This window comes from Mobula hypostoma, chromosome 1 (genome assembly GCF_963921235.1).
Source record: "Mobula hypostoma chromosome 1, sMobHyp1.1, whole genome shotgun sequence".
Classification (NCBI taxonomy): Eukaryota; Metazoa; Chordata; class Chondrichthyes; order Myliobatiformes; family Myliobatidae; genus Mobula; species Mobula hypostoma.
The window spans coordinates 125,765,633-125,782,355 of NC_086097.1; the positions used below are offsets into that span (position 1 = coordinate 125,765,633).

The 16,723-nt window shown below is 41.5% G+C and overlaps 1 protein-coding gene across 5 annotated transcripts in view; it reads right to left on the bottom strand.

Moving 5' to 3' along the window:
• Nucleotides 1–495: 495 nt before the first annotated feature.
• The window catches only part of ubr5 (ubiquitin protein ligase E3 component n-recognin 5), a 198,213-nt gene continuing 181,985 nt past the window's right edge, over nucleotides 496–16,723 (bottom strand). For all 5 annotated transcript variants that reach the window (XM_063055485.1, XM_063055476.1, XM_063055469.1 and 2 more), the window contains 4 exons: nucleotides 13,838–13,951; nucleotides 7,913–8,057; nucleotides 4,704–4,789; nucleotides 496–3,153 (listed from right to left, as the gene is read on the bottom strand). In XM_063055485.1, coding sequence (XP_062911555.1) covers nucleotides 2,941–3,153; nucleotides 4,704–4,789; nucleotides 7,913–8,057; nucleotides 13,838–13,951 — 558 coding nt within the window. In that variant the 3' untranslated portion in view covers nucleotides 496–2,940. The remainder of the gene's footprint in view (nucleotides 3,154–4,703; nucleotides 4,790–7,912; nucleotides 8,058–13,837; nucleotides 13,952–16,723) is intronic.

Below are 16,723 nucleotides of genomic sequence, written 5' to 3' on the forward strand. Positions count from 1 at the left end.
CGCTCCCAGTGAAGCCAACCTACAATTTATTCCTTTACTGACATGCTTAGTGTGGGATTTCCTCATCCAAATTTGAACAGAACTGTAACACACTCCTGTTGTTTGATACCACTTAAGATTTAACAAGTTTGTACAAGCAATTTTTTTCCCTTTTAGAAGCTATATTGAGATTAAAAGCGGTGACAAATCAGCGTATAGGAGGAAGATTGAAAATCTGAGTGAGTGGTGCCTCAACAATCACCACCTACTCAATGTCAGCAAGACCAAGGAGCTGATTATTGAATTCAGGAGGAGGAAGCTGGAGGTCCATAAGCCAGTCCTCATTGGGGGAATCAGAGGTGGAGCAGGACAGCAACTTTAATTTCCTCGGTGCTACCCTTTCAGAGAACCTGTTCTGGGCCCAGCACGCAAGTGCAATTATGAAGAAAGCACGTCAGCACCTCTACTTTCACTTGCCCCATCACCAAAATGTTTCCACAACCTAGATGGACTCACTTTCAATGACTCATCATGTTCCCAATATATATTATTTATTATTATTTCTTTGTGTATTTGCACAGTTTATTGTTTTTGCACACTGGTTGTCCACTCTAATGGTGCAGTCTTTCATTGATTCTACTGTGATTTTTGGATTTATTATCCTCGCAAGAAAATTAATCTCAGCCATGTATATGGTGACATAGATGTACTTTTAAATTTGAGATTTCATTATCACACTTTTCAACTACTGACAAAGTTCTCTCCATCCAACTGAAAAGGAAGAACACAAAGATTCTGCACATGCTGTAAATCCAAAAAAAAACACACAAAATGATGGAGGAACTCAGCAGGTCAGACAACATGCATGGAGAGGAATAAACAGTTGACATTTCGAACCAGAACTCCTCATGATTGAAAATGAGGTGCAGAGAGAGAAGACCAATTCTTCAGCTGGACTAGAGGAATTGCAAGTGTGTTAAGATTTCTTAAGTTACAAAACATGCCATGAATTTGGATCAATGCTTTCATATACAAACAGACACTTGACACTGCTTTGAACACATTTAGATTGGAGCTCAGCATTGGACATCAAGCTGTTAACTTACAGCCTGATGTGGATAACTGATTCCTCAGTTATCACAATCAACTGCATTACATGCAGTTCTAGTTGCCCATTATAGTAAGGATGTCAGGGCTTTGGAGGAGGTGCAAAAGAGGTTTACCAGGATTAGAGGCATGTTCTATAATGAGGTTGGAGAAACTTGGGTTGTTTTCTCTGGAGCGGCAAAGGGATCAGATAGAAGTTTATAAGATTATGAGATGCATAGATGGATACATCATATCTTTTTCTCTGGGTTGAAATGTCTAATACCAGAAGGCATGCATTTAAGGAGACATGAGGAACAGTTTTATTGTTTTTGTTTTAAACAGCGAGTGGTGGGATGTCTGGTATGCACTGCCTTGGGTCGTTGAAACATTAGGGACTTGTAAGAGATGTTTAGATGGACACATGAATTCAAGTAAAATGGAAGGATATGGATACTGTGTAGGCAGACAAGATTAGCTTAGTTAGCCATTTGATTACTAATTTAATTGGTTTAGTACAACATTGTGGTCCGAAGGCCCTGTCCCTTCGCTGTACTGTTCTACAAGAGCCCATTTTCAACATGTTCTCAAGGTCAAGTTCAATGGAGTACAGCAAGCTGTTTCAAGAAGCTTAAGGTGCCATAAATATGTTAGCAGGTGCATATTTTGATGAACCTTTAATAAAATGATGAGATTATTCTGTAAAACCAGAAATGCAAAAGAAATGTTGAACAAACTCAAAGCCAACATAGTGCAATGCTGTACAAAGAGAATCAAGAAGGTGCTATATTTTTCTATTATATAATAAGAACTGAGTATTTACAATTTAAAATAAGTAATGGGTTCATACATAGATTACAAAAGTTCTCATACCTTAAGTATTGTCCGTTGCATACAACCAGCAAAGCATTACAGGTCAATACTAAGTATAAGCCATTACAAAAGAAGGGGAAAATGTTGTGATTCTAAACATGCATATGAAAGAGGCGACAGGAGTGTGCGAACTGCAGCAAGAAAGTGAATGCAAATTTCCTTTATTTTTATATAAAAATGCACTTTTCTACATGTGCACTGATTGGCCAACTCTTTGGTACAGTACACAAATTTCATATCTGAAACCTCAATAAACCATTTGTTAAACTTAGTGATTACCCAAACCAATGATTTTGTTTTTAAAGTAGCTTGGGTAAATAGAAGCATTCTGTGCCACCTGCACAAAAGGCTCAATTTTACATTTTGTGACTGAACGGTGCTGATAATACCAAAACTAAACATCCTTATAAATTATCTTGAGTGCGTACCAGTTCAAATCAGTTTAACCATGTCTTGGCAAAAGAACAAAGAATATATTTCACCTCTTACGGCAATATTAAAATGAACAAATCATAATTTAAAATTTATCCAATGATGAGTGGATGAGGCAAAGAAAAGGGCTTTTCCCATCAGGTTTAATAGCCACACACAAAATGTAAAGCATTCTTTTTTTTATTTTGGAATTCCCCTACCTTCTTTTATACAAGAACCTTTGATCAAACTTTCCACAAAGGCAGCAGTGAAATTTCAGAAACATTTTCAGTTCTCCTAGGCCTAATGACCATAAATCACAGTGTAATAATACATGATCTGCTGTCATCTTTGGCTGGGGTTAGGCTAACGGGTCACTGGATAGCCAAAAGCCTAGGTTAGAGTCAAAGCCGCTAAGCCTGTGGTTTGGACTTTTAGCTACAAGCCAAATTCAGGAATGTTCACCACCACAGAACCTCCAGGTGTGTGACAGCAATAACTTCCATAAATTTTATTGACAAATGAAAAATTAATCTACAAAACTTGGACCTAGTTATATTATTACACACAGTACACACATTTTATTATACTCTACACAAAACCAAAGTTCTTGGTCTTAATGGCTAGTAACAGTTTTTGTTTGAGAATTTGCTTGGAGGAATAAAGTGGGACGTATAGACGTGAGATGCAGGTGTTTGCAGTCGGAAGATGTTGATCATCAGGTGGTCTAATAGTGATCGATGGCATTGGTTGGAAACCTTCCTCACTGGCAGGCAATGATGGGCTTGACGTCCAGAAATAAACCTGAGGTCCAGAAAGAAAACAACATCATCAGCAAACTATTTTCACTTATTTCCTTATGGCCCCCTGCTCCCACCCAAATACTTAGCAATGACTATCTGTAACAGGAGCACTGTAACCACCTACCCATCAGTAAAACTGACCGTAAAAAATAAGTGGGGTAGCCACATAAACACTAGCTGCATGAGCAGGCTGTTTATCTGTCACCTCAAACCATCACATCATCTATAAGATATTAAACAAATTCAATGTTAGCATTCATTTTGCGAGCACTAGAATATAAAAGCAAGGATGTAATGCTGAGGCTTTACAAGGCATTGGTCAGACTGCACTTGGGAGTATTGTGAGCAGTTTTGGGCTTCTTATCCAAGGAAAGGTATTCTGGCATTGAAGAGGATCCAGAGGAGGATCACAAGAATGATCCTGGGAATGAAAGGGTGTTTGATGGCTCTGGGGCTGTACTCACTGAAGTTCAGAGGAATGAGGAGGGGATCTCATTGAAATCTATGAAATATTGGAAGGCCTAGACTGAGTGGATATGGAGAGGATGTTTCCTGTTATGGGGGATTCTAGGATCAGAGAGCACAGCCTCTTAGGAGAGAGATTATAGAGGGACACCCATTTAGTACAGAGATAAACAAAAACTTCCTCAGCCAGAGGGTGGTGAATCTGTGGAATTCATTGCCACAGACAGCTGTGCAAGCCAGTTCACTGGGTATATTTAAGATGCAAATTGATAGGTTCTTGATTAATCATAGTGTCAGAGGGAGAAGGCAGAAGAACAGGTTTGAGACAGATAACAAATAAGCCCTGATGGGATTGCAGAGGAAACTTGATGGGCGAATTCAGCTCTCATCTTATAGAGATAAAAGGCATGTTAGGTGTGAAACTGAATACTTCCCACTTGCATGCATCTCTGCAGTTCCAAAAACACCCATGCTCAATGCCATTAAAAGAAATCCTTTGATTAGTTCCCAATCCCCACAAACATTGACTTCCTCTACCATTAGTACAGAAAGATTATAAAGTGTATATTTGCAAATGGAATGTGTTACTGTACAATATTTTGCGACAGCATCCCAAACTCATTATCTCAACCACCAGAGTCAAGAGGTGTGGCACTTGCAGGTTCCCCGTTGTACATTTAGAAATATATTGCTGCTCTTTCATCACCAACAGATTCAAATATGGGAATACTGTATTCCAACACTACTGTGTGGATAGCTTCACCACAAGTATTGCAGCAATTCCAGATTACAGTTCACCATTTGAGTACAACATCCATATCCCATAAACAGTTACGTTTTACCAAGATCAAATTTTATATATGAATTACAGTTACATCTTTGGACTATGGAGGAAAGACACGCACTCACGGGAAGGAATATATTAACATCCTACAGGTGGCATCGGAATTGAACTCCAAACTCCGAAACCCTGAGCTGTAATAGTGTTGCGCTAATTGCTACTGTACCACAGCACTCCAGCTGGAGAAATTCAATATTTTGCTGAAGTCTAATTTCAAAGCTCAGTAAAATTCACTTCAGTCTTACCAGATCCTGTCTTTCTGTCATGCTCATCTTCTCCACAATGGACCAGAACCACCGCTTGAATTGTAATAACTTTTCAGCGTTTTCCCCTGAAACAAAATGTTAAGTTGTTACCATCTACGTGCTTGGACGAGCCCAGAAATGTCAATCTCATCAAATCTGCCTACAGGTGCCTTGAAGAAAATGCGGATCTTTATTCACACAAGGATGTAATTTGCCAAGTCCTCAGAGCAGGGGAAAGAGATTTAAGCTACCTGAAGGATGCAAATGAAGTCAATACTGTTGAAGCATAATGATATTGACTACCTGGCAATTAGCAACAGTTTTGTGTGTCTATTTAGACAAGGCTATTGCCAAAGCAATGAAGAAAAGCAATAACTTTTAAACTGGGTCTTCACCATCTCCTCCAACCTTCTCCTCTTTGAGGCTGAATATTCTGTCCTCAGTAAGGGCTTTTCTTTTATCCCCCTGCGCCTAAACCTCAGTGAGTTCTGCACCCACTGTGACACTGAGCTCTTCTTCTGCCGCCTCCATCTCCATGCCTACTTGTCCCGTCTTCAACCCTCCTCCTCTTCCTGGACACCCCACCCTGGTCTTCTGCCTGCTCTGGATCTTTTCACTGCCAGCTGGTGACAGGACAACCGTCTCAACTTCACCACTCTGCTTTCCAATCCCAACTTCACTCCTTCTGAATGCTCTGCTCTTCGCTCTCGCAGCGCTAATCCTAACCTCACCATCAAACCCACATTTGGGGGGGGGGGGCGGTGGTGCTGTAGTAGGCTGGCGGGCTGACCTTTACCTTGCTGAGGCCCAGCAACAACTGTCAGACACCTTTTACCCCTTGATCACTGGGGAGCACTAGGTCACTGTCTCCCACACCATCACCAACCAACATTAACCCTAGAGATCTTCCATCCACAGCCACCAACCTCAGTTCCCTCAACCCACACCTCCTGTTTCTATGTCCTAACCAAGATCCACAAACCTGCCTGTCCAGGTAGACCCATTGTTTCTGCTTGTTCCTGGCCCACTGAACTCATATCTGCATACCTCGACTCAGTTTTATCCCTCCCCGGTTCAGTCTCTTCCTACCTACATCTGTGACACTTCAAACGCTCTTGATCTTTTCAATGATTTCGAGTTCCCTGGCTCTGAGCATCTTATTTTCTCCATGGATGCCCAGTCCATATACACCTCCATCCCCCACCAGGAAGGCCTCAAAGCTCTGTTTCTTTCTGGGCATTAGACCCAACCAGTTCCCCTCCACCACCACTCTCCTCTGTTTAGGCGGAACTTGTCCTCTCTCTCAACAATTTCTCCTTTGGCAACTCCTACTTCCTTCAAACAAAAGGCATAGCCATAGATAATCGCATGGGTCCCAACTATGCCTGCCTTTTTGTTGGCTATGTGGAATAGCCTATGTTCCAAGCCTACACTGGTGTCACTCCCCAACTTTACCTACACTACATCAATGACTGCATTAGTACTGCTTCCTGTACCCATGCAGAACTCGTCGACTTCATCAACTTTGCCTCTAACTTCCACCCTGTCCTTAGATTTTACCTGGTCCATTTCAGACACCTCCCTCCTCTTTCTCGATCTCACTGTTTCTATCTCTTATCTGCTTATCTATTGATGTCCATTATAAATCCACTGAATCTCACAGCTACCTGGACCATACCTCTTCCCACCCTGTTACTTGTAAAAACACCACCCCCTTCTCTCAATTCCTTCATCTCCGCCACACCTATTCTTAGGATGAGGCTTTCATTCTAGAATGAAGTAGATATCCTCCTTCTTCACCATCAACGCTGCCCTCAACCGCATCTCTTCCATTTTGTGCATGCCTGCCCTCACCCCATCTTCCCACCACCCCACCAGGGACAGGGTTCCTCTTGTCCTCACCTACCACCCCACTAGCCTCCATGTCCAGCACATAATTTCCGTAGCTTCCACCATCTCCAATGGGATCCCATGACCAAGCACATCTTTCCCTCCCTCCTACTTTCTGCTTTCCACAGAGATCGCTCCCTGCAAGACTTCCTTGTCCATTCGTCGCTCCCCACTGATCTCCCTCCTGGCACTTACCCTTGCAAGTGGAACAAGTGCTACACTTGTCCCTACACCTCCTCCCTCACTACCATTTAGGGCCCCAAACAGTCCTTCCAGGTGAAGCAACACTTCATCTGAGAGTCTGTTGGGGTCATCTACTGTATTCGGTGCCCCTGGTGAGGCCTCCTGTCTATCGGTGAGACCTGACATAGATTGGGAGACTGGTTCGCTGAGCATCAACACTCTGTCTGCCAGAAAAAACGGGATTTCTCAGTTGCCACCCATTTTAATTCCCATTCTGACATCTCAATCCATGGCCTCCTCTACTGTTGCAATGAGGCTACACTCAGGTTGTTGGAGCAACACCTTATATTCTGTCTGGGTAGCCTCCAGTGTGATGGCATGAACATCAATTTCTCAAACTTCCAGTAATGACCCCCACCATTCCCTCTCTCTCACCTTATCTCCATACATAGAACATAGAATATGACAGCACAGTACAGGCCCTTCGGCCCACAATGTTGTGCCGACCCTCAAACCCTGCCTCCCATATAAGCCCCCATCTTAGATTCCTCCATATACCTGTCCAGTAGTCTCTTAAACTTCACTAGTGTACCTGCTCACCACCTCCCTCTAGTGCTCCTCCCCCTTTTCTTTCTTCCATGGCCTTCTGTTCTCTAAGAGATTCCCCCTTCTCCAGCCCTGTATCTCTTTCACTAATGAACTTCTCAGCTCTTTACTTCACCCCTCCCCCTCTCCCGGTTTCACCTTGTGTTTCTTCTCCCTGCACCACCCCCCCTCCCACCTTCTAACTCTGACTCCTCATTTCTCTGTCTCCAGTCCTGATGAAGAGTCTTGGCCCGAAATGTCACCTATACTCTTTTTCATAGATGGTGTCTATATGTGTCTGCAGATTTTCTCTTGTTTATGATTAAACCACACAGTCCCATTCAAAAACCACCTACCCAGCATCTGAAATGACGTTTTAAAATTCATAAATTTTACAGAATCAAGATTGCATTGCATAATTCAAGAAAATACATGAGAAATTTTATGCAGCTTTGTTTTATATTAATTCCATGCACTAGACACAAATTCAATATGCTAAAGCTTAATATTAATAAATTTCAACAACCCCAAAGTAATCAGTTGTTTCATACCAGACTCATCATTGAAAGATGTGTAACTAATTAGCATCTGGACATTCACTTCTCCACAGCCATTGACCAGGAGCCTAAAATCTTCTGCTGTTAGATCTTCTAGTGAATTTTTAGGAAGAACATCCAGTAATCCTTTCCGCATAGCCTATAAATTGCCAAATACCAATATTAACAGCAGTGAAATATATCCAGGAAAATGCAAAAATGAATACTAAAACATACAAATTTTAATGTTTTAAAACTATTTAGAAAACAACCCCATGGGAAGGATGTGATTACACTTGAGAGTGCACAGAGCAGCTTCACCAGAAGGTTGCCTGGACTAAGGGACTTTAGTTATGGGGAAGGACTGGATAGACCTGACTTCTCTCTCCTGGAGTGGTGAATCATGAAAGATGACCAACATAAGTACACAAGTTCATGAGAGTGTAGATGGAGTAGATACAGGTGTCCCCCGCTTTTCGAACGTTTGCTTTACAAAACCTCACTGTTACGAGAAAGAAGCAGTGCGCGATAAAAGGCAGCGTGTCCCAAGCAGCTGCTCTCCCCCAGATTCGGAACTGCATTGCTTTAACAAGTGCCTGTGAACAGCCGTTTGCAAGATGAGTTCTATGGTATCGGAAAAGCCTAAAAGAGCTCATAAGGGTGTTATACTTAATGTAAAACTAGACATAATTAAGCATTTCGATCGTGGTGAACGAAGTAAGGACAAAGTTAGTTTGGCTTGTGGAAGCTGACGAACATGATGTTAAAGAGGTTTTGGCATCCCATGACCAAGAACTGACAGATGAAGAGCTGATGCAATTGGAAGAAAAAAGGATAACAATCAAAACCAAATGAGTAATGATAAAGTACGACTTTAATTTTGAAAGGGTACGTCGGTTTAAGGGATATTTGCAGGATGGTTTGAGTCCTTACAAAGAACTGTATGATAGAAAAATGCGCAAGGCTCAGCAATCAAGCAAGCCTTCCACATCAGCCACAGCAGACGACGAACCTCGACCTTCGACATCGAGGCGAGCAGTCATAGGAGATGATGAGCTGCTTGCTCTAATGGAAACAGACGACGAGATGACACCCCAATATCCCATCACCCCAACCCCCAGACAGATACCGATTCGCAGAGAATGCAACGGTAGCCGGGAGGCACACAGCACATCTTTAAGAAAAAAGCCGAAATAAACATGCTAATTAATTAGGTGCCGCCGACACGTAATTGTCAGCCCAGATCGGAGGCGACACAATCGGAAATCGGCACTGATCAGGGCCAACAATTACGTGCCGGGTGGCACCTAATTAATTAGCATGTTTGTTTCGGCTTTTTTCTTAAAGATGTGCTGTGTGAATCCCGGCTACTGCTGCACCCCTGCGTGCTTTGCGGCAATGTATCGGGTCGGCGGCCCGGAGGGTGGGGGCCACTGCACCACCCAAACTCCGACTCAGCCTAACACACCATCATCAGCGTGCTCGGCGCTGTCTTCCTGATTCCCGTAAGTGATACTACACTGTACATACATTATTTCTACTTTATACAGGCTGTGTATTTTTACATGTTATTTGGTATGATTTGGCAGCTTCATAGCTTAAAGGTTACTGGAGAGCGCTTGCGTCCTGTTTTTGCCAACAGCGCTTGCGTGAGATTTTCGCTATGGAGAACAGTTCAGTAATGATTGTGGAAAAGTATTTCTACTTTATATAGGCTGTGTATTTATCATATCATTCCTGCTTTTACTATATGTTACTGTTATTTTAGGTTTTATGTGTTATTTGGCATGATTTGGTAGGTTGTTTTTTGGGTCTGCGAACGCTCACAAAATTTTCCCATATAAATAAATGGTAATTGCTTCTTCACTTCACGACATTCTGGCTTACAAACCATTTCATAGGAACGCTCTACTTTCCGATGGCGGGGGAAACCTGTAGTCAATTTACGCTTCCCTGTGATAGAAGTTATCAACAGGTGAGTAGTAGTAAATTTAAAGGGCAAGTTTTATTTCAATAGAGTGCCTGATAGCTGGAATATGCTACTAGGTGGTGGTGGTTGTCTCAGATACAATGGCCATGTTTAAGAGGCATTCAGACAGACACTTAATTGGCAAGGTATAGAAGGATATAGGCAAAAAGGGTCAGTGTAGATAGGCAAAACGTTTGCCATCAACATTGTGGGTCAAAAGGCCTATTTTTGATCTGTACAGCTATGACTCTAAACGTGTGTGTGACAAAAGACCAAGTTATCAGAAGATTGATGCCGATAAGAGAGACAATGGGGAAACATTCAAAATGCTAATAAATGAGAGACGAGAGAGATTAACGAAAAGAGACACAGTTCTGAGTATCGTCAGACCGGTTGCTTTGAACCTGAACTGTTTGAAATTTGATGGACAGGCGATACCCCAGCAGGGGGATAAAAGGAACAGGTTCGCTAAGGCAAGCGACACACCATGACACCACGAGATAACAAGACCCTGGAAGTGCGTTATCCCCCCCCCCAAGTTGGTGGGAGTTTTTGGAGGTCTGGTCGCGGGACCGACCATAGATGCACAGGGTGAAAAGGTACGATCGGCGGGAACCTGGTGTGTGTGTCCGCCCTTGCCCGGGTGCCGGGTTCACCGCAGAAGAACGATCGTATCTGGAACGGAGGGGTCACAGTCGGTGACCTCATTAGACATTACAAAGGACTCGCCCGAAAGTTAACTGCGAGGAATATCAAAGGTCTGTTTGAATCCAATTTGAATATCATCATTTGCTCTCTCTCTCTCTCTCTCCCCCCAACGGCACAACAGCGATTACTGCGAACTGAACTAAACTCTGTGTCACTTGAGACTGATCATTTTACCCCTAGACTGCGATAGAGCTTGATTGATCCTATTATCCTAGATCTGTGCACATGTGTGTTTTATCATTGCTAACCTGTTGCATTTATATCCTTATGTTTAGAGTACTGTGTTACTTATTTCTTTAATAAAACTTTCTTAGTTCCAGTAATCCAGACTCCAACTAAGTGGTCCATTTCTGCTGGTTTGGCAACCCAGTTACGGGGTACATAACATGTGATTGCTGCGCTGTTCCTTCAAAGCGCTCTCACCTGACACTAACAATCAAAAATAGTCTTCTGGATATTTGTTTGGGATACACAAGTGTTCGTGCTCACAGGCTGCTTAACTGGTCATGCTGGATTGTCAAATGAGACAGTTTGTATGAATATTCAAAAAATAGTCTATTACGTTACATTAAAAAAAGAAAAACTGGTAGGCAAAGATGTGGCCTCTATTTTGGAGCTGTGGCTCGATGGCTAAGATTTTGTTAATTGTTCTGAACATTACCAGACAGCAATTCTGTGACTTCCACCCATTGATAGTCAACACAAGTTTAAAACTTAAGATAACTAAGATCTTAGGTGGAAATTCATGCTGAGATTCACCAGCATTTAAGATAGGGAACTGTTCTGGATCATGTGCCAGGTTAAAGTTAGCACAGACCATCAGGCTAATGGTTTCAATGGTGATTGTAGAGTTGTGGGGAAGAAAGGTGGGATTTTTAATTATTTGTGATTTGTTAAATCTCCTAACTAGTGTACAAGACGATAAGAGGCACAGATCAAGTGGGTGCAAATGGCTAATACGAGGGGGCATAATTTTAAGGTGAATGGAGGGAAGTATAGGTACACAGAGAGCAGTGGAATGTATTGCTAGGGGTGGTGAAAGAGGCAGATACATTAGGCCATTCAAGAAACTCTTAGAAAGGAATGCGGATGATAGAGAAAATGCTGGTGAACGCAGCAGGCCAGGCAGCATCTATAGGAAGAGGTACAGTCGACGTTTTGGGCCGAGAAGGGCCGACTGTACCTCTTCCTATAGGTGCTGCCTGGCCTGCTGCGTTCACCAGCATTTTTTATGTATGTTGCTTGAATTTCCAGCATCTGCAGATTTCCTCGTGTTTGGATGATAGAGAAATGGAGGCCTATGTATGAGGGAAAGGTTAGTTTGAACTTAAAAGTAGGTTACAATGTTACATCAAAATCATGTATGAAAGAGCCTGTATTGCGCTGTACTGTTATAGGTTCTAACTTAAAGCTTTTTTAGAAAATAAATGTGCTAAAAATTACATTGAGGTAAGTTGAATTATTTAAAAATGAGTTTTGACAGTTATAAAACCAGACTGGGTCTTTGTTGGCTTTTAAAACTGTCAGGGAGTTTTGGAAGTAACACTTCTTTACAACAGTGTTCAGAATCCCATCACCATTCAGGGCCTTGTTGCTAGGCTTTGGAGTGCACTGAGACACAAGATTCACCTGCTCAATTTGGTAATTATGGATGAGAGGTGATGCTGGGTGGCCAAATAAACCTGGGCTAATGAATATAAATTCTACTTTGAATGACAGTGTTGAACAAAAATTGAAATGGAGAGAAAAGAAAAAAGGTCAGAAAAGGTCAATATTAATAAACAAAGCATCATCCTGACAAGGTTACTTATAAAGTCAAACAACACATCTCAGTTAACAAAGTAATAACAATCTGCAGAAATTTCTTTCAGAAGCCATTTAAAAATATAATAAGACAACTGCAAATAGAAAAATACATTAAAAACAGTGGTATGTTTCAGGTGAAGTGAGATGATGTTAAAATAAATGTGACTAGTGCAGAGACACACTTAACTATGGTCACAGAAGAAAACTCTTGCAGGATTCAATGCAAGCTTTAAATAATCTAGAACAGGCAACTGTCTGAAACCAAGTACTGAAATTAGGGTAAAATGCAGTGAAAATTGTGAGGCAAGGTATACAAAAACCAAATAAGCAAGAAAATGATCCTGAAATAAAACAGGGCTGACCATTTTGATTTGGACATGCCTGTTCTGGGAAAGAGGAGTCATGCCAGGCTTGGGAGAATCCAGCAGTAGCCACCAAGACTGCAGTCAGCCACTGGTTTCATCCAGCAGAGATTTCACAGAAAACTTTAAGCACTTTTTAAACACTACACGGACCTCCACTGTACATCTGTAAAGAATGGTCCTATGTTAAAGTTGCATTGCTCTGTGCCTGAACTATATTTAAGAAAGATGGTGGGAACACACTGTAATACTGCTCCCAGCCTCCATTACTTTTATTGTTTAATGGGTGAACAATGTGTGCAAGCTTAAAAGGGTAGCTTTGTGGCAGGTACATCAAAACATTACCATGAAATGCACCGCTTGCATCAAATCAGAGAGGATTATGCTGGGGGTAGCCGGCAAGTGTCGGCACACTTCCATCACCAACATAGTATGCCCACAACTCACTAGCCCTAACGGTATATCTTTGAAATGTGGCATTTGAGCACTTGGAATAACCCCACAAGTGCAGAACAAAGACCGCTTACCAATAACACATAAATTTAGAGTTGGGAATGATGGCGATGTCAAGCAACCACTGACTGTCCATCTGGGTGCCTGAGATAATGACAGCTATTAGAAGTGTTATATAAAACTACCTTCAGGATATTGGATATGTATAAGCTGTACATTTAATGTAAATATATTTCCTGTTTAGACTTGGGTCTCATCCCCAAGATATCTCATTAAACAGATGCAAATATTCCAAAATCTGAGAAGTACCAAAATCCAAAACACTTCTGGCCCCAAGCAGGGGTGCTCAAGCAGGGGTGCTCAATCTGTATTTGGTTTCAGTCAGTCATCTCAGTGAGGCTAAGTTTTAGATACCGCATGAGTCTTCTGTCAAATGCTATTATCCTTCAAACCCTTTTATAATCTTAGGAACATCCCACTTTAGAGTGAATCTGAAGAACTGATAAAGCACATTTTCAGCACAATAATAAGTGTTTCCACAGCACTAGCAGATTCACTGCTTACTGCAGTTTTAATGAATTTCTTCGTAAGTGACCTTTGCAGTGAAAACAAGACATTTGCGTCAGAAATAGGGAGACTTACATGAAGAGGCTGCTCAGCAACCACCAACATTCGGTATTCTGCATATTTCCTAACATATTCGTAAACATTCAGAGGAGTGACCGGAATATTGGCTCCACCAGGAACAAGTTCAACCTGCAACCAACAAAAATTGCAGATTCTTACATGATCGTACATGATATACAGTGGAAAATAAGGGAAGAATTTTACAGTACTGCATCTACAGCGGCAGTGAATCAGAATGTTTCTACTAAAAGCAGAAAATACCAACTTGACTTTGATCTCGAGGTGCTTTTAAGGACACATTTCAATGAATAAGCCTTTGTGAAGGTATCAAGTCTAGTCTGGCATTCGATGTGTACACAATACAAGCTTAAATAATTAAGCTTGCTCTCTTTATTTTAAAGGAACTTGAATTCCACGTATCAATGAATAAAGCTTCCAATTGGAAAGAGGAAATAAATATGTAGTAATTGGCGAACACTTCATGCAAAACACTACTCAATATTTGACATACAAACTGTATAATTTTACTCCATTTTAGAGGATGCGTGGAATTCAACTGCATCCAGTTGGGGCAAGTACAGAACTTTGGCTTCAGTAAGATACTAAAATGAAAGCTCTGAATACTTCACACACGGCTAGATTGTGTACTGGCTGAAGAACTTAGAAGTTAATGTTTCATTTAGCCGCATCCATGTGTACGACTGAGTGATAATAACACTTGAAGTTGATCTATGCTGGGAGGAAAACACACTTCCATTTGAGGAAGCAGACTTACTTTCCAGTAAATGAGGCAAAAGTGAGGAATTATGAGACACTGGCCATTAGTAGCATGACTATATTCCAACACTATCAGTAACTTAATGCTTCTTACGACATCATACTACCAAGGGATATCATGGGTATGAAGGAAAGCCTAGATAATTTCCAGATATATGTACAGATAAGTTGCCAACCTGGTTAAAAACTGCAACACGGGATACAATGCATGCTAAACAGGAAAAATAGCCACGTAATCCCACAATCAGATCACTCTGCATTCCTGCTTCACCAAGTTGTGGAAATCAACATACAAACAAAATTACTGGCTAAAAAAGATGATGCCATGAGTACATTTAATCTCGGCAACAATAGGGTGCAGCATGCAAATGCCTTGGAACCATGTTCAACCTGAATTATTGAGCAGATGGTCCACCCTGGCTTCTTTCGGCAATTCCTGTCAGCTTCATCAATCCACTAGTGACAGCAGCGAAGACAGCTGAGACTATGGGATCAGAAACATTCTTGCAGCAAGACTGAAGAAATGAACTGAAACAAGCTGCAACTCCATCCTAACTGTTCCACTGGCACCTACCCACAAAGTGAAAAATCATTACTAGCAAGACAATGCCAATCAGGCAATTTACCTCTTATTTTATTCCATCAGCAGCCAAGTAATAAAGGCATCATCAACAGGACCATCAAGGAACACTTACTCATCCTTAATTTGAGTTTTATCAGGACCACTTGGGCCCAGATCTTATTGGAGCTTTGGTCCAAAAGTGGATTAGTGTTGAAAAACTAAAGGGGAGGTAAAAGCAACTGGCCTTGACTTCAGGCAGCATTTGCTTGAGCATATCACCAAGAGTATCCAAAGATTTTAAAGATCAGCTTTATTTGTCACATGAATATTGAAACACAGATATTCAATATTCACGAATATTGAAATACATCGCCTGCATCAATGACTAACATATTCGGAGGATGTGTTGAGGGCAACCTGCAAAAGTCACCACAATTCCCGGGCAAACATAGCAAGTCTACAACTCACTATTCCTAATCTGTGTTTCTTTAGAATGTGGGAAGGAACTGAAGCAGCTTGAGAAAACCCATGGTCACGGAGAGAACATACAAAGTCAATATAGACAATAGCAGGAACTGAACCTTGATCCCAGGCACTGTAAAATGTTACACAAATAGCTACGTCAGCGCATCACCTTATCTGGGGAAACTGAAGTCAAAAAGCATCAAGAAAATTAAGTAGGAATTACATCTTGCATACAGATGACTGTAGTTGTTGGAGGTTAACAATTCCATAACTGGGCTACTGCTTCAAGCATTTCTCAAGAAACTGTTATTTCTCAACCATCTTCAGCAGCTTTAATCAATTAAGTCTTCAATTAAGCCAGATGTGGGGGACAAGATACAACATTATTTTCTAATCACAACTGCTCAGAAAATGAAGCACTCAGTGCTTGCTTACTCCAGGATATTAACATCATTTGGGCATGGCTGATGTGAAAACATCAGTGTTGTTTGTTCCCTGTGCTGAGCCCATCACAGGTTATCACCCTACCAGTGACACTTGGTGCAGAACATAACCTACTCTTTCAACCACAATCTGGGATCAAACTGACCAGAAGCCAATCACACACATACCACAACCACAAAAGCAGATCAGTAACTGAGCATGTTGAAGGCAGTAATTTATCTTATACCCTACTGTGTTTCCACAATCTGCACGGATTGTCAGGAAAGTGATGAGATACCACTACATACATACCCCTGGTTGGCCAAATGCTGCTTCAATATTCAAAACACTTGCCACCATCCAGTTCAAACACCATTCACTCCCTCCACTATAGCCACAGTGAATATTACAAACTATTTACATCCTGCAATGACATTTCTTGTCTAGGTTGCTCCAATAAGCTCACTCTGAGTCTCTATCACCCAGAAAGACAAGTGCAGCAGACACACAAAACCATAGCTACATGTCATGTCATATCACATCACACTACTCAACACTGTGGAATTCCCTAACCAACAAAACATCAGGAATGATGCATTTGAGATGGACGCTAATCATTAATCTCTAAGGCAATTAAGGACAGTAAATGTTGGCCTTGCCAATGTCACCCCAGA